General features: G+C 42.1%; 1 protein-coding gene and 22 non-coding genes across 25 annotated transcripts in view; 1 reads left to right on the forward strand and 22 right to left on the reverse strand.

The window, feature by feature from the left end:
* Positions 1–8,511, forward strand: part of cd2ap (CD2 associated protein) — a 52,754-nt gene extending 44,243 nt beyond the window's left edge. For all 3 annotated transcript variants that reach the window (XM_023347660.1, XM_023347661.1, XM_023347662.1), the window contains 5 exons: positions 619–737; positions 1,804–1,887; positions 2,716–2,921; positions 3,067–3,130; positions 5,900–8,511. In XM_023347660.1, coding sequence (XP_023203428.1) covers positions 619–737; positions 1,804–1,887; positions 2,716–2,921; positions 3,067–3,130; positions 5,900–5,941 — 515 coding nt within the window. In that variant the 3' untranslated portion in view covers positions 5,942–8,511. The remainder of the gene's footprint in view (positions 1–618; positions 738–1,803; positions 1,888–2,715; positions 2,922–3,066; positions 3,131–5,899) is intronic.
* A 771-nt stretch (positions 8,512–9,282) lies between these two features.
* trnak-uuu lies at positions 9,283–9,355 on the reverse strand. The gene has a single exon. It is a non-coding gene; the product is annotated as a tRNA-Lys (tRNA).
* A 250-nt stretch (positions 9,356–9,605) lies between these two features.
* trnak-uuu lies at positions 9,606–9,678 on the reverse strand. Its single transcript has one exon. It is a non-coding gene; the product is annotated as a tRNA-Lys (tRNA).
* A 252-nt stretch (positions 9,679–9,930) lies between these two features.
* Positions 9,931–10,003, reverse strand: trnak-cuu. Its single transcript has one exon. It is a non-coding gene; the product is annotated as a tRNA-Lys (tRNA).
* A 267-nt stretch (positions 10,004–10,270) lies between these two features.
* On the reverse strand, positions 10,271–10,381 carry trnal-caa. Its single transcript has 2 exons — positions 10,344–10,381; positions 10,271–10,316 (listed from the first exon to the last, which is right to left on the reverse strand). It is a non-coding gene; the product is annotated as a tRNA-Leu (tRNA).
* Positions 10,382–10,613: 232 nt separating this feature from the next.
* Positions 10,614–10,686, reverse strand: trnak-uuu. Its single transcript has one exon. It is a non-coding gene; the product is annotated as a tRNA-Lys (tRNA).
* A 252-nt stretch (positions 10,687–10,938) lies between these two features.
* trnak-cuu lies at positions 10,939–11,011 on the reverse strand. The gene has a single exon. It is a non-coding gene; the product is annotated as a tRNA-Lys (tRNA).
* Positions 11,012–11,278: 267 nt separating this feature from the next.
* trnal-caa lies at positions 11,279–11,389 on the reverse strand. The gene is made up of 2 exons: positions 11,352–11,389; positions 11,279–11,324 (listed from the first exon to the last, which is right to left on the reverse strand). It is a non-coding gene; the product is annotated as a tRNA-Leu (tRNA).
* Positions 11,390–20,501: 9,112 nt separating this feature from the next.
* On the reverse strand, positions 20,502–20,575 carry trnan-guu. The gene has a single exon. It is a non-coding gene; the product is annotated as a tRNA-Asn (tRNA).
* Positions 20,576–20,946: 371 nt separating this feature from the next.
* trnan-guu lies at positions 20,947–21,020 on the reverse strand. Its single transcript has one exon. It is a non-coding gene; the product is annotated as a tRNA-Asn (tRNA).
* A 362-nt stretch (positions 21,021–21,382) lies between these two features.
* Positions 21,383–21,456, reverse strand: trnan-guu. The gene has a single exon. It is a non-coding gene; the product is annotated as a tRNA-Asn (tRNA).
* A 371-nt stretch (positions 21,457–21,827) lies between these two features.
* On the reverse strand, positions 21,828–21,901 carry trnan-guu. Its single transcript has one exon. It is a non-coding gene; the product is annotated as a tRNA-Asn (tRNA).
* Positions 21,902–22,264: 363 nt separating this feature from the next.
* On the reverse strand, positions 22,265–22,338 carry trnan-guu. Its single transcript has one exon. It is a non-coding gene; the product is annotated as a tRNA-Asn (tRNA).
* A 370-nt stretch (positions 22,339–22,708) lies between these two features.
* On the reverse strand, positions 22,709–22,782 carry trnan-guu. Its single transcript has one exon. It is a non-coding gene; the product is annotated as a tRNA-Asn (tRNA).
* A 362-nt stretch (positions 22,783–23,144) lies between these two features.
* On the reverse strand, positions 23,145–23,218 carry trnan-guu. Its single transcript has one exon. It is a non-coding gene; the product is annotated as a tRNA-Asn (tRNA).
* A 369-nt stretch (positions 23,219–23,587) lies between these two features.
* On the reverse strand, positions 23,588–23,661 carry trnan-guu. Its single transcript has one exon. It is a non-coding gene; the product is annotated as a tRNA-Asn (tRNA).
* Positions 23,662–24,024: 363 nt separating this feature from the next.
* trnan-guu lies at positions 24,025–24,098 on the reverse strand. Its single transcript has one exon. It is a non-coding gene; the product is annotated as a tRNA-Asn (tRNA).
* A 370-nt stretch (positions 24,099–24,468) lies between these two features.
* trnan-guu lies at positions 24,469–24,542 on the reverse strand. Its single transcript has one exon. It is a non-coding gene; the product is annotated as a tRNA-Asn (tRNA).
* Positions 24,543–24,905: 363 nt separating this feature from the next.
* Positions 24,906–24,979, reverse strand: trnan-guu. The gene has a single exon. It is a non-coding gene; the product is annotated as a tRNA-Asn (tRNA).
* Positions 24,980–25,349: 370 nt separating this feature from the next.
* On the reverse strand, positions 25,350–25,423 carry trnan-guu. Its single transcript has one exon. It is a non-coding gene; the product is annotated as a tRNA-Asn (tRNA).
* A 363-nt stretch (positions 25,424–25,786) lies between these two features.
* On the reverse strand, positions 25,787–25,860 carry trnan-guu. Its single transcript has one exon. It is a non-coding gene; the product is annotated as a tRNA-Asn (tRNA).
* A 370-nt stretch (positions 25,861–26,230) lies between these two features.
* On the reverse strand, positions 26,231–26,304 carry trnan-guu. Its single transcript has one exon. It is a non-coding gene; the product is annotated as a tRNA-Asn (tRNA).
* A 363-nt stretch (positions 26,305–26,667) lies between these two features.
* trnan-guu lies at positions 26,668–26,741 on the reverse strand. The gene has a single exon. It is a non-coding gene; the product is annotated as a tRNA-Asn (tRNA).
* Positions 26,742–26,942: the final 201 nt, after the last annotated feature.

The following is a 26,942-nucleotide window of genomic DNA, read 5'->3' on the forward strand; positions in this document are numbered from 1 at the left end:
CTGTTCTTAGGTACAAACAGTGTGCATGGTATTCATTCATGTTGTTAGAAATCGTTGTTCTCTGTTCAAAGTGTTAGCATGAAAGCAAGCAGCAGTAAACTTGACTTCAACTCAGTGGAAAATGGCTTAATGTTTCTAAAAGCCCTGAATGACTGGTTTCAAATAGTTAAGATAACACCGAGGTGTGAAAAAAGGCAAAGAGAATGTTGGTCTGAATCTCATTTATTCTTCAGCACCACTAACTCTAAATGGAAGTTGTGGTTGGACTGTCATCTCCCTTTCATGTGGTCGTTTGTGTCACATTTTATTTTCATTCAAGGATTATTGTTTTTCTATACATTTTTATCAACAATGTTTTCGTGATTCACCTCATCGACCTAAAAGGATATGCAGATTCTAGATTTGTTTTTCTGTTTCCATGTTTCCCAAGTTAATTTGCAGACCGTAAAACAATCTGCCTTCAGGCCAGAAAGCGCTCAAATGAAATGGAAACCCATAGGGTCACTATTGGATGTCACTTTGATCATGCAAGAAACATTCCACATAAAACTGATTCCCTGTGGTATGTTGTTCTTTCCTCATCTCCTCTTCTACGTCTTTTAAAAACAAAAATTTCAGAAGATCTGATGAGTTTTGATGAATTGTCGTCTGCGTCGGAGAAGCTCTCCCACCTAACCACTTCCAGACCAAAGGTAACTGGCAGGAGGCTCCCTGGACAGTTTGCTGGAGGACAGTCGGTGAGAAACTCCGACGTAACCATTCAGACACTTTGATCAAACAGCTCAAACGGAAAATGAAGTAGTGACTTTTTACACAGGTTGTGGTAGAAAGTAATTTTGTATCATTTGCACAAGAACACACAAACTGTAATGCTCGTAAAGATGTTTTACATCGGAAGCATCAACTTCAATGTCTTTATGTTGGAATTTTGTGTGACGGACCAACCTGAAAGTTTAAAACTAAATCCAATTGAGAATGTGTGATCAAACTTAGATGCTCTACATTTAGAGAGCATCTAAATGTAGATGCTCTCTAAACTCTGCAAACATTTCACTTTCTAGATGTGTAAACTTTGCCAAGTCAGTTTTACTTTCTTTCCATATTTTTCTTTCTAAATTATGACAACTATTTTGTCTTCCTTCCACTTCACCATTCTGCCCAATTTGTGTTGGTCTATCACAGGAAAGGCTGCATAATTTACCATTATAGGATGTTTTAATGTGTCATTTCTCATCATTATCTCCCCCTGAAATCAACTTTAAAGTCTGCCACAGTCACTTTCCATCACCACAGGTCAGATACCCCTCTGCAATCAATCTGTCTCAAAGTTGGCTCAATATTTTTAGTGGAATGGACAGAGAGTGAAGCCCAGAAATAATAAAGTTGAAACATCCTTAATAATGGCAGTAAGTTTCTGACCCGAAATCAACAGTAAGCAGAAGAACCCGACTAGTTATAGATGAGACTTAACATTTGAGTCTGATCTGGGTTTGAGTGTAGGAGTAAACAACTACCTCAAAGAGCACAGAGTCTACTGTTTATTTCTATATTTACATGAATATCACATTAATACTAATGTAGCCTCAAAGAGGATCTCAGTATTTCTTCTTTTTTTATAAAGTAAGGTTAGACATTTAGCTTGTGGTTGGAGCCAATTATCAGCCTTTTAAAAGTGACCCAAATTCAGTCTCAGATGCCTTTAGGAAATCTCCCGGCATAAATTTAGTTTATTTCAGTTTCCCTTTTCAAGAAAGAAAAAAACCCACATTGTTACTTAATATTTGAATAAATGTCTACTTGCAGCCTACGAAGGAAGTGAGTGCTGAGAAAGTGTTCAAGGTCGATGAGGAGGAAAGTGCCAAACCCAAGCCAACAGAACACAAAAAGGTAACTTGTTAAGTTTAATTAATCATGATAAGTCAATAATTGGAATAATCATTAACTATCAATTAATCCCTAACTGGAGTGTACAGACTCAAAAAAGGGCCATTTGATAATGGAACAAACATATGTACATTTTGAATTTAAGATAAGAAAAAACTCTTCTATTGAACACAACGTCACCAGATATGTGGACGCAGATAAGTAATCAGCAGAATAACCAATCCATAGAATAATCATTACTTACAGCCCCTCTGTGAAAATGACCTTTTATGTCCAACGATGGCATAAAATGCTCATTTTGTTGCATCTTTACTAACCATATAGATTTAGCAAAACCTGTTCCGGTAAACAATTAATCAATCAAGGCTGTTTTACTACTAATTGCACTGACTGAACAAATTAAAGTTGTGTTGTTGTTACTTGTTTGACTAAGCTTGTGAAGATATTGGTTTATGTTATTGTGTTGTACTGGTGCAGAGTTATCAAATAAATGTGTAATTCAGTACATTTATGTTTGTATATTTTTTTAAAAATAAATGTTTTAAGTCAATTCAGTGATGTTTTGAATCGGTATAGTCTGATACTACACCCCAGATATCTGTATCCGTGTGGGAAGTGAAAGAAATAGATGGGTGCATTCCTAATTGTGACAGGCCTAGATGCACCCAAGTGTTTTGGTGGGAAAAAATTAAGCGGGCCAGGCCTGCTAGAAATATATTTTACACAAGTGAAACCAGAAATTACTCTCCACGCAGCACAAACTTGACAGTGTGAGCTTGATGCAAGTATCAATAGTAAAGTCTTCTGCTCATGTTGTTTTTCCATCCACAGCCTTCCAACCAGTCTCCGCCACTCTACCGGCCCGGTTTCGCTGAACCCAAGCCGGGCCCTGCCGCCACTGCCAGCTTGGACGTCAGCATCTCCCAGAACAGCAGAGCCCACCCGGAGCTGGTGGAGCAGAGCGCCCAGCAGGACGAGCTGAAAAGCCAAATAAAAGACCTGCTGCTCTCTGTGGAGCTCCTCAAAGCCCAACAAATGTAAGACAGCAAGGGTCAATAAGAACGTGAAGCAGGTTTCAGAGTCATTCTATTGATATTCTTCATACTCAGCAGTCTAAGCTGTTTGAAACGCCGTCGGCAGCAGAAAGTTTGCTGACCCATGCCGGTGTGTGTCTGTTTCCAGGAAAGAAATCACAGAGCTGCGGCGAGACCTGGATGAGGAGCGAGTGAAACGCGTGGCCCTGCAGGTAGCACCGCTTCCGCCCAGACACACGCTGAGCTGTCTGTGTTCATTAGGCCACCACTTTCAACAAATATTGATGCTTTACAATCCCAATACAACACATATAAGTTTGAATTAATATTGAGACAAAGTTCAAGCGGTAAGAATATGTTGCTGGGCTCTAAGGGGCAGTGTGATGTAAAATCAACCTTTTTGAGTTTTACATCGTGTTATAATGTTATTCTCTCACCATAAAACATACCTGGAGTGTTGCCTTGATTTTTTTTTTTTTTTATGCATGTTTGAGAAATCCCTTAATCTCCATGGCAACCATTCAACAAAATTTGGTCATAATTTATAAACAACATAGCTGTTCATAGCTTCCAAAACACACATTTCTACAGTTTGGATAACTTTATGAATCTGAGCTCAGTTAAATAATTCAGTCTCCACTTTAGCAATCATCTCTAGTAGATTTGTTTAAAGCCTGGTCTAGGATTGGACACAGTATGCCATGATAGGCAAGTGGTCATTATCAATAAATAGTACATCTGATAGAATATTCAACATTCAGTATATAGAATATTCATTGAACTCTGCGCCGGAACCCCAAAGCATTCTGGGGGATGTAAATGGAGGAAAGGCTTTGCATTTTGCATTTTTTGTGATTTTGGGCATGGAAAAAACAGAAAGAAAAAAAATTTACTAAATAAACCAAGCCAAAGTAAAACAACAATCAACAAAGAGAGCAATGTCAACATAACATGTCCAAAAGGGAGTAGGAAGAAATAAAGGCTTATTTAATCCTACTCCTATGTTTAAGGTTTCCCCCACTGCCTCATAAATGCTTAAAAATAAAACAATGTCTATGAATGAAAGCTGTGGATGAAAGAAGAAAGATTACGCCACCAGTTTGGCAATATTTCAGATATGTTAAACAAAAAAAACTAATCCATAATTATCTATCGAATGATATGACATGCTTATATCAGGACTTTGAAGTTTAATTTCTAACAGTTTCTCTTCATTTCCTCCAAAAACCCTATTAGAACATATATTGAGAAAATAATTCTTTAGTTCCGCTAAGCAATAATGCGTTGGTTGGTTTCAGTTTTTGTAATTCAGCTCAGGTACTGCCTACGCTCATGCCTAATGTCTTCCACTGAAGCCAGCAGGATGCATCAGCTGCCGTGCTTCACAGGACAGATAACAGTCTGTGGATCACAGGCACAGCACACTGCGCCATGTCAGAGATGTTCGGCTTTTTCTCACCGCAAATAGAGACTTCTGCAAAAAGAAGAGGTTTCCTCACAGCTTGCCAAAAGTTTAGATCGTTTGAAGGAAACAGCGGTTGCTGAATGTTTGTCACAGCAGCTAATTTTAACAGGGATTTTGGTCGTTATTATCTGTGGGAAATCCGAAATAAAAAAATGTAGATACGTAGATATATGTATATGATATATGTAGATACATTGCATGGAGTAGGTCAAATTCTTCTTTTCTACTTGTGGATGTTAACTGGTTGGCCTACAACACAGAAAATAAGTAGAAACTAATAAGAAAGTAGAAATCCATTTTTTGGCAGTGTAAAAATGTAATATTTCGACAGCTAAATAAAATATCCATAAATGTTCTCTTCATGCTGCTTTTTTTGTTGTTGTTTTTGTTAAACTGTCACTATGTCCTGGCAGTATAATACGAGACTGATAAAGTGTGGGGAAAAACTAAGCTCCTCTTAATACACTGCGCCTGGTCAAAACAACAAATCAGAGTCAGGGGGAGGGGCTTCATGCTGTCAGTCACACTCTCTCCCTTTTCAAACACATTATTCACCAACCTTCAGATCAGTAGCTATCTTGTGGCTAAGCACTGGAATTGAACCTACATCCTGCTGCTTGTAAGACACCTGCTCTACCCAATGAGCCACAGTCACAGTTCTCTGGTTGATGCATCAGTCCAGAGAACTCACTGGACTTGAAATGCTGTTCTAATGTAAGGCTTGGATGTAGTTTCTAGAATTACAAACAGAGGGCTCTATTAAGTTTGTTCCCCAAAGAAGTAGAGAAGTACCTTAATTCTAAGATTCATAAACGGCTGTAAACAGTTCAAAGTTCACAATGTTTCACAGCAGAGAAGCTGAAAGCAGAAAAGGACGACAAATAATTTTTACTCTGAAAAGTCCTAAATCCCTGAATTAAGCAGACATGTTCTAGCCATGTTACAGAAATTAGTCTCCTTTTGAATGCCTTCCTGTGACTTCATTTTAACCATCTAAAATGAAAAATAGCCCATTTTTAGTCTTGTTCTCTCAGTAACGACGTCCACACAGAACAGTGTAGCTTCTAATTGAAAAGACTTTAAAGCAGGGAAGCTGTGTGATTCTTTCCTTTCTTTTAATTGGATCCCTATTAGTTGCAGTTCCCTGCATCTACTCTTCTTGGGGTCCACACATTCAACGTAACTAATAACACATAGCATAGATAGAGTGCAAAACAAATTCAAAATAAAAGTAACCCCCAAAATAGACAAATCCAAAATAGTGGTCATAGATCAAAACAAACGAGTTATACTGTAATGAAAAACATTATAGAAAATGACATTCACTTCAATATGTCAAGCAATACAGTAGAACACAATACATTAAGAAGAATCATTCAGAATGAAAGCTGATACTGGTAATTCTGCACATTTAGAACAACTGTTGAGTTCTTTCAGCAGGGTTTATTCTACAGTTGGAGTCTATGTGGGCTTCAAGAGTCAGAATCCTGAGTTTGTTTTCTTGTCTTCCTGTCAGATCGAGGTAGAGAACCTAAAGAAGGCCATCCAGTCAACGTGAAGCGTTGTGTCCCATCAACAGCCAGCCTCAAGCTCAGCTGCCAGTCCGCCGAGGAGGAGACGGCGATGGACTGGCGGCTGGACGAATGAAGAGAAGGTGGACAACACCACAAACCACCTTCCTCAGCAATCTTCAAAAACAAACTCTTCCTATATTTGTACAACTTTTTGCACATATCTTTTTTTTTTTTTCAAGCAAGGTGTAATTGAATGACAGTTGTATGTTTTTCTCTCTTTTGGATTTTTGTTAATTTGCCAACACAAAAATAGAAAAGAAAACTAACAAAAAAAAAAAAAAACGAGGCCTTACTTCAAACTACTGTGCTGGACGGTTCCGCCTCTCCTGCTCTCCGCTCGTCTCCGCGGCGACGAGGTTCGCTCTCAGTACTACTGACTGTACAAAGCAGGGGCTGCCTCTCCTCATCTAACCTCCTTTCTCTCATTGTTTTTATGCTCCACACATAATTCCATTGTTCTTAAGCAAGATTGCATGAGATGTTTGATTTGAGTTAACATCTTGGGATTCGAATGATTTCTTCCTTCCAACGGCAGCTGCCTCGTTGTGGCTGTGGAGCTTTATGATTTTTTTTTTTTCTTCTGTCTTTTATATGTTTTCTAACATTTCTATCCAGGGTAACACTACTGTGCCTGTTCAAACAACAAAATAACAAAAAAGTATATTAAATGTTTAAAATGGGCTATGAAAGATTTGCAGCATGATTATTGTATATGTATATTTTTAAATCGATGGACTTGTCAAATTCTATATATTGGGCCTTTTTCTGTGCTGGTCTCTTCTATTTTTGTCACTCTTTCACTGGGATTGTTCTAATAGCTATAATATATAAATATATATGACACAGACGTGCAAAAAACAATCTCATGCAAAGCTGGAAAGAATAAAGAAGGTGTGAGAATGTCTTTTCAACATGGCCACTACACCGCTCATCTCTTTGATTCGAAGGGAATCATCTGATCTGAATGGACTCTTGTCTTCCTGCTGGGTGATTTCAGCTGCTGGTGGCTCCTCCCACATTCTTCTTTGGTGTGTGGACACTCATCTCGGCCTGAAGACGCATTGATTCTTGGAATGATACTCCCACTTTGTTTATCTTCCTTTTTAGAAATCAGGAGGAGTGATCAAACTTTTTTTTTTTTTTTTTTTTTTTGCAGTTTTCTTGGAAAAGAAACTGTGAAATTAGCGAATTAGGCTTTTTCCCCCACGGCTGATGCAGATTTCTAGTTTTTCTTCAAGGTTTGACCTTCCGATTTTTAATTTTCACACTTTTTTTTTTTTTTTACCCCCAATTTTCCAAGAAATATAAAACATGGGATGGAAACAAATTGTTGGCTGTCTAGTGGGATGCTAGTTTTGTGTGTCAAAGCAAATGTCTAGGATTGAGGGGAAAATCTTAATTTTTGGAGCATTTTTAATAAACAGAGAAACAAAATATTTTTTTTGTTGTTGTTTTGGACCCACCAATCTGAGTTGAAATTGCCAAATTCTGATGATTTCTGTCAAAAATACAATTTAAGCATTTCCATTGTTTTCATTGAGGTACAGGTGAATAGGAATCATTTTACAAATTTAACCCAACATGAAAATTTAAAACACAGCCTGATTCCCTGGATAAGATTCTCACAACTGTGACTGAAAATATACCAAAATATTCCCACACACAAATCAAGAAAAATATCTTGTGGCTTTCAGTTCAAGGAGCAAGATTACCCACTACCACTAAATTAATACAGCTTATCAGTACAGTTTTAATGTAACCAATAGAATTTTACTATTTTTGTGACCAGAACTGTTGCCAGAGGTAGGAACTTTTTTTCAGCCAGCCAGCCAGCAGTGGTGAAAAGTTTACTGTCTTTACAATGAACTGGGCCATGCCTAATGAAGACGTCTAAATAAAAAAACAAATTCTAGTTGCCTATGAATTACTTTATAATCCTCCTCCACTGCTGTTCAAATGTCAGATTGACATGATGGCAAACGTTTGCAAAAACGTTTTCTTTTAGTAAAATTTGCGAGTCCAAAGCCAGGAATAGAAAATCCAGATCCATGTAATCAGATATCGAGTTATTTTGCTCCAAATACTTACGGTGTGACTTTTAATCTTTATCATTTTCAAGTAAAATGTTTCTTCTTGTAAAATTTCACAGCTGTCTTAAAGTGCTACTTGGTTTTGAATTCAAAATTCTGGTCTTCAGAGTGCTTTGACCAAGTGAAATCTGACCCCACATAGTTCAACCATGCAATGCAAAAATCCCTGCCAGTAAGCATTTTCTTTTGTGCGTGTGTGTGTGCAACACAACTGGAAAAAGAGTAACAGTATGACTTGGAAAAGAGAAGCTGTGATTTTTGGGGTGAATTATTCTGCAGCTCTAATTTATTGCTGGAACAGAAACTAACTTCCACTTGTTATACATTCCACTGTTTGACACAAGGAAAATAAGCAATCTGCACCTTCTATTGTCATGTCCCAGCAAATTCTGTTTACAGAAGTTGTATCTTTGCATGAGCTGAAATTCTTTGCAGAAATGAATAAATATCATCTCTATTTCCTGTCCAGACTCCTCTTGATTTTGTTAGGTTGCATGATACGTTTTCACGGACTTGTGTCCTCCAGGTATTTTCATGCACAAAATCTCTTTTGAAATATTGATTGAGAACTATGGACTTCAAACACTAGCAGGGAGTTTCTGAGAAAATACATTAAGTCATGTGTTTCAGCATTCACAGCATTTCACCTGCTGTCGGGGCTGGAGGTTATTTTAGCAGTCTTAAACTCCTGGTGATTTCCAGGATGTGTATTCATCTTTGATGCATCAATATGATGAAAGTAGATCTGGACATGGGTTTGATTTTAAGAGAAAAAACATCTTTATGAAGATGGACTGATAAGCTAATGCACCATTGACCTCTATCAACACCATTTAGACAACAGCATATGTTTAAACAAGATGGCCTGAATTACAACCACCGATGGTAGAGCGCAGATTTCAAGAAGTACTGGGCCAACTAAAACCATTAAGAACATAAAGTAAAATCAAATTAACTCCCGACATTGGGCTCGAACCCACAAACCACGAGATTAAAAGTCTCATGCTCTACCGACTGAGCTAGCTATGCTTGATAAGATTTATATTTCCACGTGACAATGCAAACAAACTTGATTTCCTAGCTTGTACTAAATAAAAAACACTGCTTATTTTTTTGACAAAAGGTTTATCAGCAAATGTAGAACTCGCCCAACTGAATTTGCTGCTCCGATGGCAGAGAGTACGTGTCATGAAGTACTGGGCCACATAAAGCCATTAAGACGGTCAAATTAGAAACACCCAACGTGGGGCTTGAACCCACGACCCTGAGATTAAAAGTCTCATGCTCTACCTACTGAGCTAGCCCAGCTTGATGACAACATCTATATTTGCTCGTAACAATGCAAACAGTTTATTTCCTAGCTTGTACTAAAGTACTACAACAAAACACAGCTAATATTTTAGGCAAAAATGCTATCAGCAAATGTAGACCTCTCTCAACTGAATTTAAACATAACAACAAGAGTTTAAACGAGACCGCTCCGATGGCAGAGAGTAAGTGTCATGAAGTACTGGGCCACATAAACCCATTAAGAACATAAAGTACGTCAAATTAGAAACGCCCACCGTGGGGCTCGAACCCACGACCCTGAGATTAAAAGTCTCATGCTCTACCTACTGAGCTAGCCGGGCTTGAAGACAAGACCTATATTTGCTCGTAACAATGCAAACAAAGTTTATTTCCTAGCTTGTACTAAAGTACTACAACAAAACACTGCTAATACTTTAGGCAAAAATGCTATCATCAAATGTAGACCTCTCTCAACTGAATTTAAACATAACAACAAGTGTTTAAACGAGACCGCTCCGATGGCAGAGAGTTAGTGTCATGAAGTACTGGGCCACATAAACCCATTAAGAACATAAAGTAGGTCAAATTAGAAACGCCCAACGTGGGGCTCGAACCCACGACCCTGAGATTAAGAGTCTCATGCTCTACCGACTGAGCTAGCCGGGCTTTGGTGGCAAGCAATTTATTCACCATCGACGGTGCAAATTGTGGATTCAGCGGCTACATTAGAATCGGCCGGGTAGATCGGGAGTCTGCAGCAATTTTCCATAAAACTGGTCTTACGTGACATATAAAATACTGTCAGACCATAAAAGAATCTTGTGCACAGTCTGTCATGTGCATATGGAAGGCAGAATCACATTAGCCACCACATTTACAAAGAAAGAATTTTCACACCATGAAATTTGCTCTAGAGATCAATCACATAAGTATTGTCAGGAGTGGGATTCGAACCCACGCCTCCATCAGGAGACCAGAAACCTCTCCAGGAAGTAAGGGGTAAAGCCTTGAGTCTGGCGCCTTCGACCGCTCGGCCATCCTGACCTGTGTTGCTCCATACTTAGAAGGTACAAAGGCACTGGGCCTAATCTTGACGGCTTTTTCAATGTACTCGCAGTACTAAAACAAACAAATTGTGACATGTTTTGCCAAAGGGCTATGAGTAAATGTAGACCTCTATCAATAGCATTCAAACATTGGTTCTGCAAGGTTGAGGGATATACAACCACTAGTCCACATTTACCCATCAACAATGTAAAGTAAATCAATCTTGAAACGCCCAACGTGGGACTTGAACCCACGACCCTGAGATTAAAAGTCTCATGCTCTACCTACTGAGCTAGCCGGGCTTGAAGACAAGACCTATATTTGCTCGTAACAATGCAAACAAAGTTTATTTCCTAGCTTGTACTAAAGTACTACAACAAAACACTGCTAATACTTTAGGCAAAAATGCTATCATCAAATGTAGACCTCTCTCAACTGAATTTAAACATAACAACAAGTGTTTAAACGAGACCGCTCCGATGGCAGAGAGTAAGTGTCATGAAGTACTGGGCCACATAAACCCATTAAGAACATAAAGTAGGTCAAATTAGAAACGCCCAACGTGGGGCTCGAACCCACGACCCTGAGATTAAGAGTCTCATGCTCTACCGACTGAGCTAGCCGGGCTTTGGTGGCAACCAATTTATTCACCATCGACGGTGCAAATTGTGGATTCAGCGGCTACATTAGAATCGGCCGGGTAGATCGGGAGTCTGCAGCAATTTTCCATAAAACTGGTCTTACGTGACATATAAAATACTGTCAGACCATAAAAGAATCTTGTGCACAGTCTGTCATGTGCATATGGAAGGCAGAATCACATTAGCCACCACATTTACAAAGAAAGAATTTTCACACCATGAAATTTGCTCTAGAGATCAATCACATAAGTATTGTCAGGAGTGGGATTCGAACCCACGCCTCCATCAGGAGACCAGAAACCTCTCCAGGAAGTAAGGGGTAAAGCCTTGAGTCTGGCGCCTTCGACCGCTCGGCCATCCTGACCTGTGTTACTCCATACTTAGAATGTACAAAGGCACTGGGCCTAATCTTGACGGCTTTTTCAATGTACTCGCAGTACTAAAACAAACAAATTGTGACATGTTTTGCCAAAGGGCTATGAGTAAATGTAGACCTCTATCAATAGCATTCAAACATTGGTTCTGCAAGGTTGAGGGATATACAACCACTAGTCCACATTTACCCATCAACAATGTAAAGTAAATCAATCTTGAAACGCCCAACGTGGGACTTGAACCCACGACCCTGAGATTAAAAGTCTCATGCTCTACCTACTGCGCCAAAGTTGGGGAACAATAGTCTACTTGGGGGGGGGAAGAAAGGAAGAAAGGGGGAAGAAAGGGAGGGGAGAAGAAAGGGGAAGAGTGAGGCCGATCCCAGAGTCGCGAGTTCGATCCTACCAGTCGCCATACTATGTTTTAGTGAAAAGATTTCCCACAATTAATGTTTAAGTGTTATGAAGTAACGGCTGTTTTTTTGTATCTTGAAAACATTTTAAATGCTTTTTTGTACAGATAGTGTAGTACTGTAAACTAAAACCCAACACTTGTCATAAAAGGCTTTCTTTTTAAAACTTTGAATTGCTTAATTAATTTTGCTTTTTTATTCTGATATATTCAAATTAATGTGTTAAATTATACTGTATACTATATACTTGATGTATATTTTAATGTCCTTAATCATACTCAGTGCTTATTTTCATTTTTCACAGCAAAACAGTGACTGAAACTAAAATTGCAAGTGTCTTTCCTAAAGTACTTTGAGTGAAGTGAATGATATCTTTTTTCTAGTGTATGCTTAAATTACCAATAATTCAGAATTTGAAGCAGCTAATATTTACTCACAAAAGACCATAGACCTTATCGGTTTAAAAGAACCAAATATTTATTCAACAATTAAGACAGTGAATTAAACATTTTTAGTTAGTCCCAAAACATTGTAGCATTTGGATGCAACACATTTCCATTGAAGTCTCCCATTTCTTTTTCTTAACCAAGAAATTTGTGGTTTGCTGAAGGACTTAAATCCTTTTACTGTATGGTTTGTTGAATTACTTTGTGTACACAATGACAATAAGAATAAATATCTGTATCATTAACCCAAAACAAAATAAACACACTATGAACTAAATAAAACTTATATACAGTGAAGTTATTTAAAATAAAGAAAATGTTTATTTTTTCTTTTTAATTTGTTCCAGCCACTGCTCTTTAGTGAGACTTTCATTAGAGGGACAGTAAATTTGCCCTCTATATTGGCTGTGTCCTGTTTCAGCTATTCTAAACTGCCCGCATTTTTTGCATGTGTTGTGCAAAACTTTGCGAGTCAATTTTCGAGGTTCTCTACCAGGTTGAGCAGGGGCTGCTCTGGGAGCCAGAGCAGGGGCCAGAGCAGGGGCCACAGGATAAGCATGTGGAGGAGGGGTGGAGAGGTTCCACAAACTCTGTTGCTGTTGGGTAGTGAGGATAACAGATCCCTGTGGTGCCATTGGAGTAATTGCCACTAGCTGAGGCCTTTTGGGTGGGGCAGGGAGAAGCTGCCGCTGTCCTGATGGATTTGTCCCATCAGTGAATTGTAGCTTTCTTTTTAATTTTGACTGCCCCACAGTGTTGGATGGTAGCCTATATGTATGCAGTGGCCCTGAATGTGGTACGCCGTAATGCGGGCGTATATTTGCAGGCAGAAGCGGGTCAGCAGCTACAGAAAACTGGCTGGGAAGGTTTAGCCCTTGAAGTACCACAGCGGTCTCTTGCCTTTTGACCCTTCTGTTATGCCACTGAACCAGGGTGGTGTAGCTAACATCCACTAGCTGCAAATGTGTCTGCCCCATCACAGCTCCATTCGCCAGAACGAGCTGCCTGATCTTTCTATAGTCTTGTAGGATCAAATCCCACCTGGAGACTGTGCCTGATCCTCTTTTCTTTGGACTACGATGGATATTGCACAGTCGGACAAAGATGGTCTCCACCAAGCGGCAGCAGTCTGGCCATTGGGCAGATGGGGCTGGAGTGGTTAGAGCATGCCTCTTTACACTCTCAACCCCAGGAGTAAATTCTTGCCTCTTCTTGGGGGACCGAAACCTCCCAGTGTTCAATCTTTCTTGATGTCTTGCAGCAAATACCGTTCTCTGTTTATCAAACTCCAGCAGGTTCTGCCACAGAGCAACAATGCAGCTCACCTAAACAGGAAAATAAAACAATTTTACATTAGGACAACAATATGCAAGTGAGGTGAAAGGCGTGTGCATGTCTGCAGCAAGCAACAATGCATGTTACTGACCTCCTGGTTGGTCAGCACCAGTGAGGTTTTGCTCCTTAGCTCCACCAGATACTCAGCCAAGCTGTCAACTTTGTCCAGGCCTGGTACACCGGCCTCATCTAAACCCTGAGAAAACATAAATAATGTTGAAGTTATTTGAAGTTTTATTAAATTTTTCTTCAATTCTACAGCTTACTATGAATGCCCACCTCTGACATAGGCTCAGCAATGCCAGGCTGGGTGGAGGCAGCAGACAGGGTGGAGGGAGCTGGCTGGGTGGAGGGAGCTGGCTGGGTGGAGGGAGCAGACAGAGTGGAGGCAGCAGACAGGGTGGAGGGAGCAGACAGGGTGGAGGCAGCACGCTGGGTGGAGGGAGCTGGCTGGGTGGAGGGAGCAGACAGGGTGGAGGCAGCACGCTGGGTGGAGGGAGCACGCTGGGTGGAGGGAGCAGGCTGGGTGGAGGGAGCAGACAGGGTGGAGGGAGCACGCTGGGTGGAGGCAGCAGGCTGGGTGGAGGCAGCAGGCTGGGTGGAGGCAGCACGCTGGGTGGAGGCAGCACGCTGGGTGGAGGGAGCTGGCTGGGTGGAGGCAGCTGACTGAGTGGAGGCAGCACGCTGGGTGGAGGGAGCAGGCTGGGTGGAGGGAGCAGGCTGGGTGGAGGGAGCAGGCTGGGTGGAGGGAGCAGACAGGGTGGAGGGAGCAGACAGGGTGGAGGCAGCACGCTGGGTGGAGGCAGCAGGCTGGGTGGAGGCAGCACGCTGGGTGGAGGGAGCTGGCTGGGTGGAGGCAGCTGACTGAGTGGAGGCAGCACGCTGGGTGGAGGGAGCAGGCTGGGTGGAGGCAGCAGGCTGGGTGGAGGCAGCACGCTGGGTGGAGGCAGCACGCTGGGTGGAGGGAGCAGGCTGGGTGGAGGCAGCTGACTGGGTGGAGGCAGCTGGCTGGGTGGAGGCAGCTGGCTGGGTGGAGGGAGCTGGCTGGGTGGAGGCAGCAGGCTGGGAGGAGGATTCGAGATGTGATGTAGCTGAGAAAAGGGTCTCATCGTCTAGCTCTGATACTAGAAAGTCCAAAGCTTCTTCGTCCACAAAGCCTTCATCTTCCTCTGCTACATTAGCCTCCACATCTTCCAGCAGAACATCTGTCTCTTCTGAGTCAGGCTGGGGTTTCAGTGGCTTTCCTGTTTGACTTAGAAGGTAGTCAACGCCCAGTAGCTCACCTATGGAAAATCAAACATATTGATAGTAAAACATTCCAAAACATGTTACATATTATTGATCTTTTTATACTATAGTTTATCTTAAACTGTTTATCCTTCACATATTTCATTTGTACCTGTGTACTTTGAAGGGGGCATAAATTGTGGGACGTACTCTCGTCCCAGCACCTTCAAGCTGTTCTGATTTATGGACTGAGTCATGTCTCCAGCATATGTCAGAAGAGACGATGGTTTGTTGGTCACTGCTGCAGAACCCCGATCCTGATTCCATCTATTCAGGCCTTCCAGGAGGTAGAGCTGGAAATTCAGTAAGTTTGCACTGGTTCCTGTAAAAAAAGGAAAAAAAACAACACATCATATTAATGTCTTTGAAACAATACTGGTTGATCCAGTTTTGCAAAAAATATACAGTAAAGTGTTGTAGTCATGTTAGAAAGCGACTTACCTGGAATAAACCTGTTTAAATGACAATGAAATGACTCCAGGGATGTAGAGCCTCGTGAACAGCGATAACGTGTCAACTTGATTCCGCTCTTGTTGACACTGCCCACCTCAGTGTACAACTGAATCCCTGCAACATCCTGAATGCATTTCACATGCCGTTTTTGGACACCCCAGATGTGTTTTATCCTGACTTCATCCAGTAAGGGAACCCCCATCAAATCTCTCCCTTTTGGACCATTCAGCTCCTCCAGCAGTCGTTCAATAAGGACAGTAGTGATGTCCTCTCCCCGTGTCCTCCTACGACAGAAATTACTCAACTCCTTCTTGGTTATCTGCCTGTCCACCATGGTGTTGGTTATACCTGGCCTCTGTTCCTGCTGGAGCTGCCTTTCTTTCGCTCGTCGAAGAAGGTCAAGGTCCCCTGCATCCCACTCAAAAATGCAGGAGGACAGTGCCCGCATGAAAGCAGGATACAGAGGGTGGGCATCCGTGGTACAACCAACAGCCAGCCTCCGCATAAAGTGCCAAATGTCCAGGCGAATGTAAATATCTGGCCACCCTCCAAACCTGGCCTGCAGCTTGCTGAGGCCTTCACTAACACAGCAGCCACAGTCCACATACAGCACCTTTGGAGGTGCAGCCCCAGCCTGGCGGTACCGCTCCATCAGTCCTGCAGCCATTTTGTCCAGTCCTGGACCCTCCTGGACAGTCAGGACACTATTCAATATTTGGCCCAGCTCATTGCTGACTGACGACACCCACAGAGCCGTTCCTTTGCTGTGGCCAGCCAGCTTTTTGGTGATCTACAATAGAAAGTGTGGAATTAAATCTTGCCGTTTCTCATGTCTACAGAAACCACTGCCGGCTGTGTATTTCATAACATTTTCAATGTACTTAGAACAATAAACTTTTCACAAGTTTAATTGTTTGTGAAACAGAAAAAAAGTTATCCCAAACATTTTTAAAATTATTAGCGTTTTAAATTTAGTAGTGTACAACTTTTTTTCCAAGTAGGATATAATAATCAATATTATTATTGTCAAGTTTTTTGCTCTCTTTAAACCACCTCAGCTTCTGCCCAAACTTGAAAAAGCTTGCTTCCCTCAAAGAAATGCAGGAACCACTCATTTCAGCGACATCTTTTATTCATCTTTTCTTTTTGTCTTTAGATTAGTTCAATTAACAGTGTAAGACCACCATGATTTTGCAGAAGTAGTCACAGAGAGTCACAGAGCAGTTTGAAAACCTACAAACAAATGAAACAAAATCAATTACAGATCACAATGAACTAATGAACTAGTTTTCCAGGTAATGTTAATCTACTTTTAAGTGAACAGTGAATGAACAAACAAACTACATTCCACACACATAAATCCCATTTCATCACCAAGGCTAATTTGGTCTTCTGAATGCAGATTAAATGATATAAACTGTGCATAATGTCCAGTTCCTACCAGTGGTGTCTTTGTGGAAGCTTGAAGCTGAGGCTCTTTGTCTGAGCACAGGTGTGCCAAGTTACCTTATAGACTTCAGATAGGCCTGATTGAAAGGGAGGGGTGCGCTTGATTCTCTGTGATGTGTGTGCCAGTTGGGTGGAGATAGTAAATGCACTCACAAATGTACCATTTGCTGTTTTAACTTGACAATTATCATTACATGGTTACTAACCTTTTTGGTGGAGTCCAGCTTCAGAACTGTCCCCAAGGTGGAGGTGATGCTGGCTTTTATGTGTTCTATGCGTGACAGAATATCTCTGCCATACACTGACAACAACCAGCGATCAGTGGGGATGTCAGCTGGTTCTGGGGGCTCCTGGCACACCACAGGGAAAAGGCTGGGTCTATTTACAAAGTTAGCGCACTCCTCCAGATAGTGCCCCAACCTGTTCAGCCACTCCTCCCCGTGGTTTTCTTTCAGCTGCTTCAGCAGCCGTGCTGAACTGTTGCCCTGTGTCCTGTCTCTCATCAGCCTGATCACTCGTATGTCACAAGCATACCTGGAAGGCAGATTAACAAAGTATTTATTTTGCAGTTACATTTGCATGTAATGTAATATCTTCATTCCTTCAGTTAGCATTTTACTAAATGTTTTACTCACTTTTGGGTGAGGATGAGCCGAAATAATTTCTGGTGCGGCAAGTCCAGCTGGTCTCGGATGCTCTGGGATGTTGATAGATACGTGAGATTACACCCGCTGCACCTGAGTGTCTCCGTCACAAGGAGGTAATACCTATCAATATCCAGGACTTTCCGAGCCCTCTTGTGGATGCCAGCACCTGTAAGATGATTCCCACAAGTTTTGCAGAACACCCTGACCTTCCACTGATGGTAGGGCATCCATACGAGGAGCCGATGTGAAAAAAACCTCTCAGGTGTTGGCACCTGATGGTAAATGAGGGCCGGCGCAGGAGGCTCGTACCACAGCTTTAAATCTGGGCGCAGTTTGCCAGATTTAAAGAGGGTATTTGAGATCCATCTTTGATCCTGCACAGGGATGGTTTTCCTCATCTCACTCGGTAACCAGAAAGAAGCTGCATTATCACCTGCAGCTGGTTGTAACAGAGACGTTGAAGGCTGTTCCTAAAAACAACAGAACATAAATATGTTTGAAAACAGATATCTTAGAACTGCTTTATTTTAATGAATATACAATGCTGTACTCACAGATGCAACTGTCTTGCCGGAGTGTGTCTGGGAGGATGGAGCAACACTAGGGCTCCTCACAGAGGGTGGAGAAGGACTTGGGCTCCTCACGGAGGATGGAAAGGGACTTGGGCTCCTCACAGAGGATGGAGAGGGACTTGGGCTCCTCACAGAGGATGGAAAGGGACTTGGGCTCCTCACAGAGGATGGAGAGGGACTTGGGCTCCTCACAGAGGATGGAAAGGGACTTGGGCTCCTCACAGAGGATGGAGAGGGACTTGGGCTCCTCACAGAGGATGGAAAGGGACTTGGGCTCCTCACAGAGGATGGAGAGGGACTTGGGCTCCTCACAGAGGATGGAGAGGGACTCGGTGTCTTCCGGGCCACCAAGTTTGGCTTCACTGAATCCGAAAGAGAACCCCCAAAATAGGACTTAGTGAACTGAAACGAGAAATGTACAATCATGTGAAGTATATACTTTATAAATCACTACATCAAAATAAGCACAAGAAAATGTTTTGTTCAAAAACTATTATAGTTTGTTGCCAAGACAGAATCAATAATATAACGTATTGAGCAAACAAACAAGAACATTTACCCTTGACAAAGATGGAGGGGACCTCAGGAAACAGCGGGTGGCTGTTGCTGTATCTCCAGAATTAGATTGTGAACCCACAGACTGTGGGGTCAAAGAAGGAGGTGCAGAAGGAGGCTGCAGTGCAGGCTACCAAAACAAAGATATTTTAAGTATAAAAGTCACCATTCACCAGAATTGCAAGAGACAAGACATAGCTTCAAATTTGACTAAGAAGTGATTGTTATTAGATATTATTTTAAACCAGCTTACTTTAACAGTGTGAAAGCCACAGTCACAAGTGACAGACGCTCCAAAAAGGGTGGTCTGTCCCCGAACTTGCATGGGGCATTTTTCTATCTGAAACAGTGTAACATAATCTTATTAATGACAGCTACTCAAGTCTGTCCTTTTTTATAAACATATCTACACACACAAGTGAATGAAACAGTGACTTCACTTTACCTTCTGATAGATATCATGCCATTTCTTCTGCCTTGGGGCTGGTCTATTCCCTGCATTGGAAGGCCAAACCCCAGTGCTGGCAAATGCCTTAAGCCTTGCCATCCACTCCCCATCCCCCATACCTTTGTGGCTCTTTGGCTTGGTGCTCATCTGAAGATAACATTGGGAATTAGCAGAATCAAATTCCATAAACTAATGATGCACTTTGTGCACAACTAACAATGGGTATGACATAAAAGCATTTAAAAGTAAAATCAAAGCCATAGTTTTCTGTGCTAATTATGATGAGGTAAAAAAAAAAAACTATAAACCTCGATCGATCGATCGATCGATCGAGGTTGGTCTATATATAGGTTGATATCTATGTATGCATTTACATTTTAACTTAAAATGTTACTACTATATTATAAAATAAAATGTGTCCTTACTCTTGCACTCAGAACATGACATCATTATGTCGCCCTTTTATTTAACCCACAATATATTATTTTAGCTGATGTACAATTATAAATACGAAATCTGTTTGAACGACAACAGACAATAAACAATATTAATGGGTACTCACAGCAAGATCGTTTAGGTCGAGAGATCAATGATGCGATGACGAATCCTTCTTCAACGAAGCTAGGCTACTGACATCTGACTTTCAGAATCTTCCAACGGTTTTTATTTTTAAAAATAAAATTCGAAATTTGTTTTGGTTGTGGTGGTGGGGGGCGTGAGGGCGTCTGAGGGAGGGAGGGCTCACGGTGATTGGCCGATTTCCATTGTGAGCGCGGACATTGATAGGTTCGCATGTCGCCACGGTGATTGGCCGATTTCCATTGTGAGCGCGGACATTGATAGGTTCGCATGTCGCCACGGTGATTGGCCGATTTCCATTGTGAGCGCGGACATTGATAGGTTCGCATGTCGCCACGGTGATTGGCCGATTTCCATTGTGAGCGCGGACATTGATAGGTTCTCATGTCGCCACGGTGATTGGCCGATTTCCATTGTGAGCGCGGACATTGATAGGCTCGGTCCATTATGAGGCGGTACGACATTGGCTAAACCGTTCAATGTGAGAATGGAGAGGGGCAAGCGCCATTGGAGGAGAAACACCGACTAACGTGAGCGAAGTAGCGCCACAGAGACACTGAAATGCTACAGGTAGTCGTGACATAGATTCATCACATGTGCAACATTCTAGCCTCGCTTCTGAAATCCGTTGCAATAATCATGGCAAAAGACAGAGTTGAGCGGTAAGATGATGGGGAATTGCTTCAAACTCAAAAACGGCTTTGCGACTCTCACCAAATATGTTAGATTTCTAATCAGTCTTTACAATTCAAAGGTCGAGCAATCCATACGTTGCATTTGGTCAACTTCCTTTTTATGTGGTAATCACGTACTGTAGTGCGTATTTTAAAAGCAGCGGACAAGAATGGCAGATGAAATTCAACAGTCATTGAAAGTGAGCCAGACAACATCCTTTGTCCTATCTAGAATATTGACAGTCGTCCCTGGGTGGGCTCGAACCACCATCCTTTCGGTTAACAGCCGAACGCGCTAACCAATTGCGCCACAGAGACAGAGACACTGAAATACTACAGGTAGCCGTGACATAGATTCATCACATGTGCAACATTCTAGCCTCGCTTCTGAAATCCATTGCATTAACCATGGCAAAAGACAGAATTGAGCGGTAAGTTGATGTGGAATTGCGTCAACCACTTGCTTGCGCCTCTCGCCAAACCTTATAGATTTCTATACTGTCCATACCATAGTTCAAAGTCAAACGGTCGAGCAATCCAAACGTTGCATTTGGTCAACTTCCTTTTTGTGGTAATCACGTACTGTAGTGAGTATTTCAAAAGCAGCGGACAAGAATGGCAGATGAAATTCAACAATCATTGATAATGAGCCAGACAACATCCTTTGTCCTATCTAGAATATTGACAGTCGTCCCTGGGTGGGCTCGAACCACCAACCTTTCGGTTAACAGCCGAACGCGCTAACCAATTGCGCCACAGAGACACTGAAATGCTACAGGTAGTCGTGACATAGATTCATCACATGTGCAACATTCTAGCCTCGCTTCTGAAATCCGTTGCAATAATCATGGCAAAAGACAGAGTTGAGCGGTAAGATGATGGGGAATTGCTTCAAACTCAAAACGGCTTTGCGACTCTCACCAAATATGTTAGATTTCTAATCAGTCTTTACAATTCAAAGGTCGAGCAATCCATACGTTGCATTTGGTCAACTTCCTTTTTATGTGGTAATCACGTACTGTAGTGCGTATTTTAAAAGCAGCGGACAAGAATGGCAGATGAAATTCAACAGTCATTGAAAATGAGCCAGACAACATCCTTTGTCCTATCTAGAATATTGACAGTCGTCCCTGGGTGGGCTCGAACCACCATCCTTTCGGTTAACAGCCGAACGCGCTAACCAATTGCGCCACAGAGACAGAGACACTGAAATACTACAGGTAGCCGTGACATAGATTCATCACATGTGCAACATTCTAGCCTCGCTTCTGAAATCCATTGCATTAACCATGGCAAAAGACAGAATTGAGCGGTAAGTTGATGTGGAATTGCGTCAACCACTGCTTGCGCCTCTCGCCAAACCTTATAGATTTCTATACTGTCCATACCATTAGTTCAAAGTCAAACGGTCGAGCAATCCAAACGTTGCATTTGGTCAACTTCCTTTTTGTGGTAATCACGTACTGTAGTGAGTATTTCAAAAGCAGCGGACAAGAATGGCAGATGAAATTCAACAATCATTGATAATGAGCCAGACAACATCCTTTGTCCTATCTAGAATATTGACAGTCGTCCCTGGGTGGGCTCGAACCACCAACCTTTCGGTTAACAGCCGAACGCGCTAACCAATTGCGCCACAGAGACACTGAAATGCTACAGGTAGTCGTGACATAGATTCATCACATGTGCAACATTCTAGCCTCGCTTCTGAAATCCGTTGCAATAATCATGGCAAAAGACAGAGTTGAGCGGTAAGATGATGGGGAATTGCTTCAAACTCAAAAACGGCTTTGCGACTCTCACCAAATATGTTAGATTTCTAATCAGTCTTTACAATTCAAAGGTCGAGCAATCCATACGTTGCATTTGGTCAACTTCCTTTTTATGTGGTAATCACGTACTGTAGTGCGTATTTTAAAAGCAGCGGACAAGAATGGCAGATGAAATTCAACAGTCATTGAAAATGAGCCAGACAACATCCTTTGTCCTATCTAGAATATTGACAGTCGTCCCTGGGTGGGCTCGAACCACCATCCTTTCGGTTAACAGCCGAACGCGCTAACCAATTGCGCCACAGAGACAGAGACACTGAAATACTACAGGTAGCCGTGACATAGATTCATCACATGTGCAACATTCTAGCCTCGCTTCTGAAATCCATTGCATTAACCATGGCAAAAGACAGAATTGAGCGGTAAGTTGATGTGGAATTGCGTCAACCACTGCTTGCGCCTCTCGCCAAACCTTATAGATTTCTATACTGTCCATACCTTAGTTCAAAGTCAAACGGTCGAGCAATCCAAACGTTGCATTTGGTCAACTTCCTTTTTGTGGTAATCACGTACTGTAGTGAGTATTTCAAAAGCAGCGGACAAGAATGGCAGATGAAATTCAACAATCATTGATAATGAGCCAGACAACATCCTTTGTCCTATCTAGAATATTGACAGTCGTCCCTGGGTGGGCTCGAACCACCAACCTTTCGGTTAACAGCCGAACGCGCTAACCAATTGCGCCACAGAGACACTGAAATGCTACAGGTAGTCGTGACATAGATTCATCACATGTGCAACATTCTAGCCTCGCTTCTGAAATCCGTTGCAATAATCATGGCAAAAGACAGAGTTGAGCGGTAAGATGATGGGGAATTGCTTCAAACTCAAAAACGGCTTTGCGACTCTCACCAAATATGTTAGATTTCTAATCAGTCTTTACAATTCAAAGGTCGAGCAATCCATACGTTGCATTTGGTCAACTTCCTTTTATGTGGTAATCACGTACTGTAGTGCGTATTTTAAAAGCAGCGGACAAGAATGGCAGATGAAATTCAACAGTCATTGAAAATGAGCCAGACAACATCCTTTGTCCTATCTAGAATATTGACAGTCGTCCCTGGGTGGGCTCGAACCACCATCCTTTCGGTTAACAGCCGAACGCGCTAACCAATTGCGCCACAGAGACAGAGACACTGAAATACTACAGGTAGCCGTGACATAGATTCATCACATGTGCAACATTCTAGCCTCGCTTCTGAAATCCATTGCATTAACCATGGCAAAAGACAGAATTGAGCGGTAAGTTGATGTGGAATTGCGTCAACCACTGCTTGCGCCTCTCGCCAAACCTTATAGATTTCTATACTGTCCATACCTTAGTTCAAAGTCAAACGGTCGAGCAATCCAAACGTTGCATTTGGTCAACTTCCTTTTGTGGTAATCACGTACTGTAGTGAGTATTTCAAAAGCAGCGGACAAGAATGGCAGATGAAATTCAACAATCATTGATAATGAGCCAGACAACATCCTTTGTCCTATCTAGAATATTGACAGTCGTCCCTGGGTGGGCTCGAACCACCAACCTTTCGGTTAACAGCCGAACGCGCTAACCAATTGCGCCACAGAGACACTGAAATGCTACAGGTAGTCGTGACATAGATTCATCACATGTGCAACATTCTAGCCTCGCTTCTGAAATCCGTTGCAATAATCATGGCAAAAGACAGAGTTGAGCGGTAAGATGATGGGGAATTGCTTCAAACTCAAAAACGGCTTTGCGACTCTCACCAAATATGTTAGATTTCTAATCAGTCTTTACAATTCAAAGGTCGAGCAATCCATACGTTGCATTTGGTCAACTTCCTTTTTATGTGGTAATCACGTACTGTAGTGCGTATTTTAAAAGCAGCGGACAAGAATGGCAGATGAAATTCAACAGTCATTGAAAATGAGCCAGACAACATCCTTTGTCCTATCTAGAATATTGACAGTCGTCCCTGGGTGGGCTCGAACCACCATCCTTTCGGTTAACAGCCGAACGCGCTAACCAATTGCGCCACAGAGACAGAGACACTGAAATACTACAGGTAGCCGTGACATAGATTCATCACATGTGCAACATTCTAGCCTCGCTTCTGAAATCCATTGCATTAACCATGGCAAAAGACAGAATTGAGCGGTAAGTTGATGTGGAATTGCGTCAACCACTGCTTGCGCCTCTCGCCAAACCTTATAGATTTCTATACTGTCCATACCATAGTTCAAAGTCAAACGGTCGAGCAATCCAAACGTTGCATTTGGTCAACTTCCTTTTTGTGGTAATCACGTACTGTAGTGAGTATTTCAAAAGCAGCGGACAAGAATGGCAGATGAAATTCAACAATCATTGATAATGAGCCAGACAACATCCTTTGTCCTATCTAGAATATTGACAGTCGTCCCTGGGTGGGCTCGAACCACCAACCTTTCGGTTAACAGCCGAACGCGCTAACCAATTGCGCCACAGAGACACTGAAATGCTACAGGTAGTCGTGACATAGATTCATCACATGTGCAACATTCTAGCCTCGCTTCTGAAATCCGTTGCAATAATCATGGCAAAAGACAGAGTTGAGCGGTAAGATGATGGGGAATTGCTTCAAACTCAAAAACGGCTTTGCGACTCTCACCAAATATGTTAGATTTCTAATCAGTCTTTACAATTCAAAGGTCGAGCAATCCATACGTTGCATTTGGTCAACTTCCTTTTTATGTGGTAATCACGTACTGTAGTGCGTATTTTAAAAGCAGCGGACAAGAATGGCAGATGAAATTCAACAGTCATTGAAAATGAGCCAGACAACATCCTTTGTCCTATCTAGAATATTGACAGTCGTCCCTGGGTGGGCTCGAACCACCATCCTTTCGGTTAACAGCCGAACGCGCTAACCAATTGCGCCACAGAGACAGAGACACTGAAATACTACAGGTAGCCGTGACATAGATTCATCACATGTGCAACATTCTAGCCTCGCTTCTGAAATCCATTGCATTAACCATGGCAAAAGACAGAATTGAGCGGTAAGTTGATGTGGAATTGCGTCAACCACTGCTTGCGCCTCTCGCCAAACCTTATAGATTTCTATACTGTCCATACCATAGTTCAAAGTCAAACGGTCGAGCAATCCAAACGTTGCATTTGGTCAACTTCCTTTTTGTGGTAATCACGTACTGTAGTGAGTATTTCAAAAGCAGCGGACAAGAATGGCAGATGAAATTCAACAATCATTGATAATGAGCCAGACAACATCCTTTGTCCTATCTAGAATATTGACAGTCGTCCCTGGGTGGGCTCGAACCACCAACCTTTCGGTTAACAGCCGAACGCGCTAACCAATTGCGCCACAGAGACACTGAAATGCTACAGGTAGTCGTGACATAGATTCATCACATGTGCAACATTCTAGCCTCGCTTCTGAAATCCGTTGCAATAATCATGGCAAAAGACAGAGTTGAGCGGTAAGATGATGGGGAATTGCTTCAAACTCAAAAACGGCTTTGCGACTCTCACCAAATATGTTAGATTTCTAATCAGTCTTTACAATTCAAAGGTCGAGCAATCCATACGTTGCATTTGGTCAACTTCCTTTTTATGTGGTAATCACGTACTGTAGTGCGTATTTTAAAAGCAGCGGACAAGAATGGCAGATGAAATTCAACAGTCATTGAAAATGAGCCAGACAACATCCTTTGTCCTATCTAGAATATTGACAGTCGTCCCTGGGTGGGCTCGAACCACCATCCTTTCGGTTAACAGCCGAACGCGCTAACCAATTGCGCCACAGAGACAGAGACACTGAAATACTACAGGTAGCCGTGACATAGATTCATCACATGTGCAACATTCTAGCCTCGCTTCTGAAATCCATTGCATTAACCATGGCAAAAGACAGAATTGAGCGGTAAGTTGATGTGGAATTGCGTCAACCACTGCTTGCGCCTCTCGCCAAACCTTATAGATTTCTATACTGTCCATACCTTAGTTCAAAGTCAAACGGTCGAGCAATCCAAACGTTGCATTTGGTCAACTTCCTTTTTGTGGTAATCACGTACTGTAGTGAGTATTTCAAAAGCAGCGGACAAGAATGGCAGATGAAATTCAACAATCATTGATAATGAGCCAGACAACATCCTTTGTCCTATCTAGAATATTGACAGTCGTCCCTGGGTGGGCTCGAACCACCAACCTTTCGGTTAACAGCCGAACGCGCTAACCAATTGCGCCACAGAGACACTGAAATGCTACAGGTAGTCGTGACATAGATTCATCACATGTGCAACATTCTAGCCTCGCTTCTGAAATCCGTTGCAATAATCATGGCAAAAGACAGAGTTGAGCGGTAAGATGATGGGGAATTGCTTCAAACTCAAAAACGGCTTTGCGACTCTCACCAAATATGTTAGATTTCTAATCAGTCTTTACAATTCAAAGGTCGAGCAATCCATACGTTGCATTTCGTCAACTTCCTTTTTATGTGGCAATCATGTACTGTAGTGCGTATTTCAGAAACAGCGGACAGGAATGGCAGATGAAATTCAACAATCATTGATAATGAGCCAGACAACATCCTTTGTCCTATCTAGAATATTGACAGTCGTCCCTGGGTGGGCTCGAACCACCAACCTTTCGGTTAACAGCAGAACGCGCTAACCAATTGCGCCACAGAGACAGCGATCCACAAATGCTACAGGTAGTCGTGACAAAGATTGATTACATGTGCAACATTCTAGCCTCGCTTCTGATATCCAATGCAATAACCATGGCAAAAGACAGAGGTAAGCGGTAAGATGATGGGGAATTGCTTCAACCTCAAACACGGCTTTGCGCCTCTCACCAAACATGTTAGATTTCTATACAGTCTTTACAATTC

Source organism: Xiphophorus maculatus, chromosome 15 (genome assembly GCF_002775205.1).
Source record: "Xiphophorus maculatus strain JP 163 A chromosome 15, X_maculatus-5.0-male, whole genome shotgun sequence".
NCBI lineage: Eukaryota > Metazoa > Chordata > Actinopteri > Cyprinodontiformes > Poeciliidae > Xiphophorus > Xiphophorus maculatus.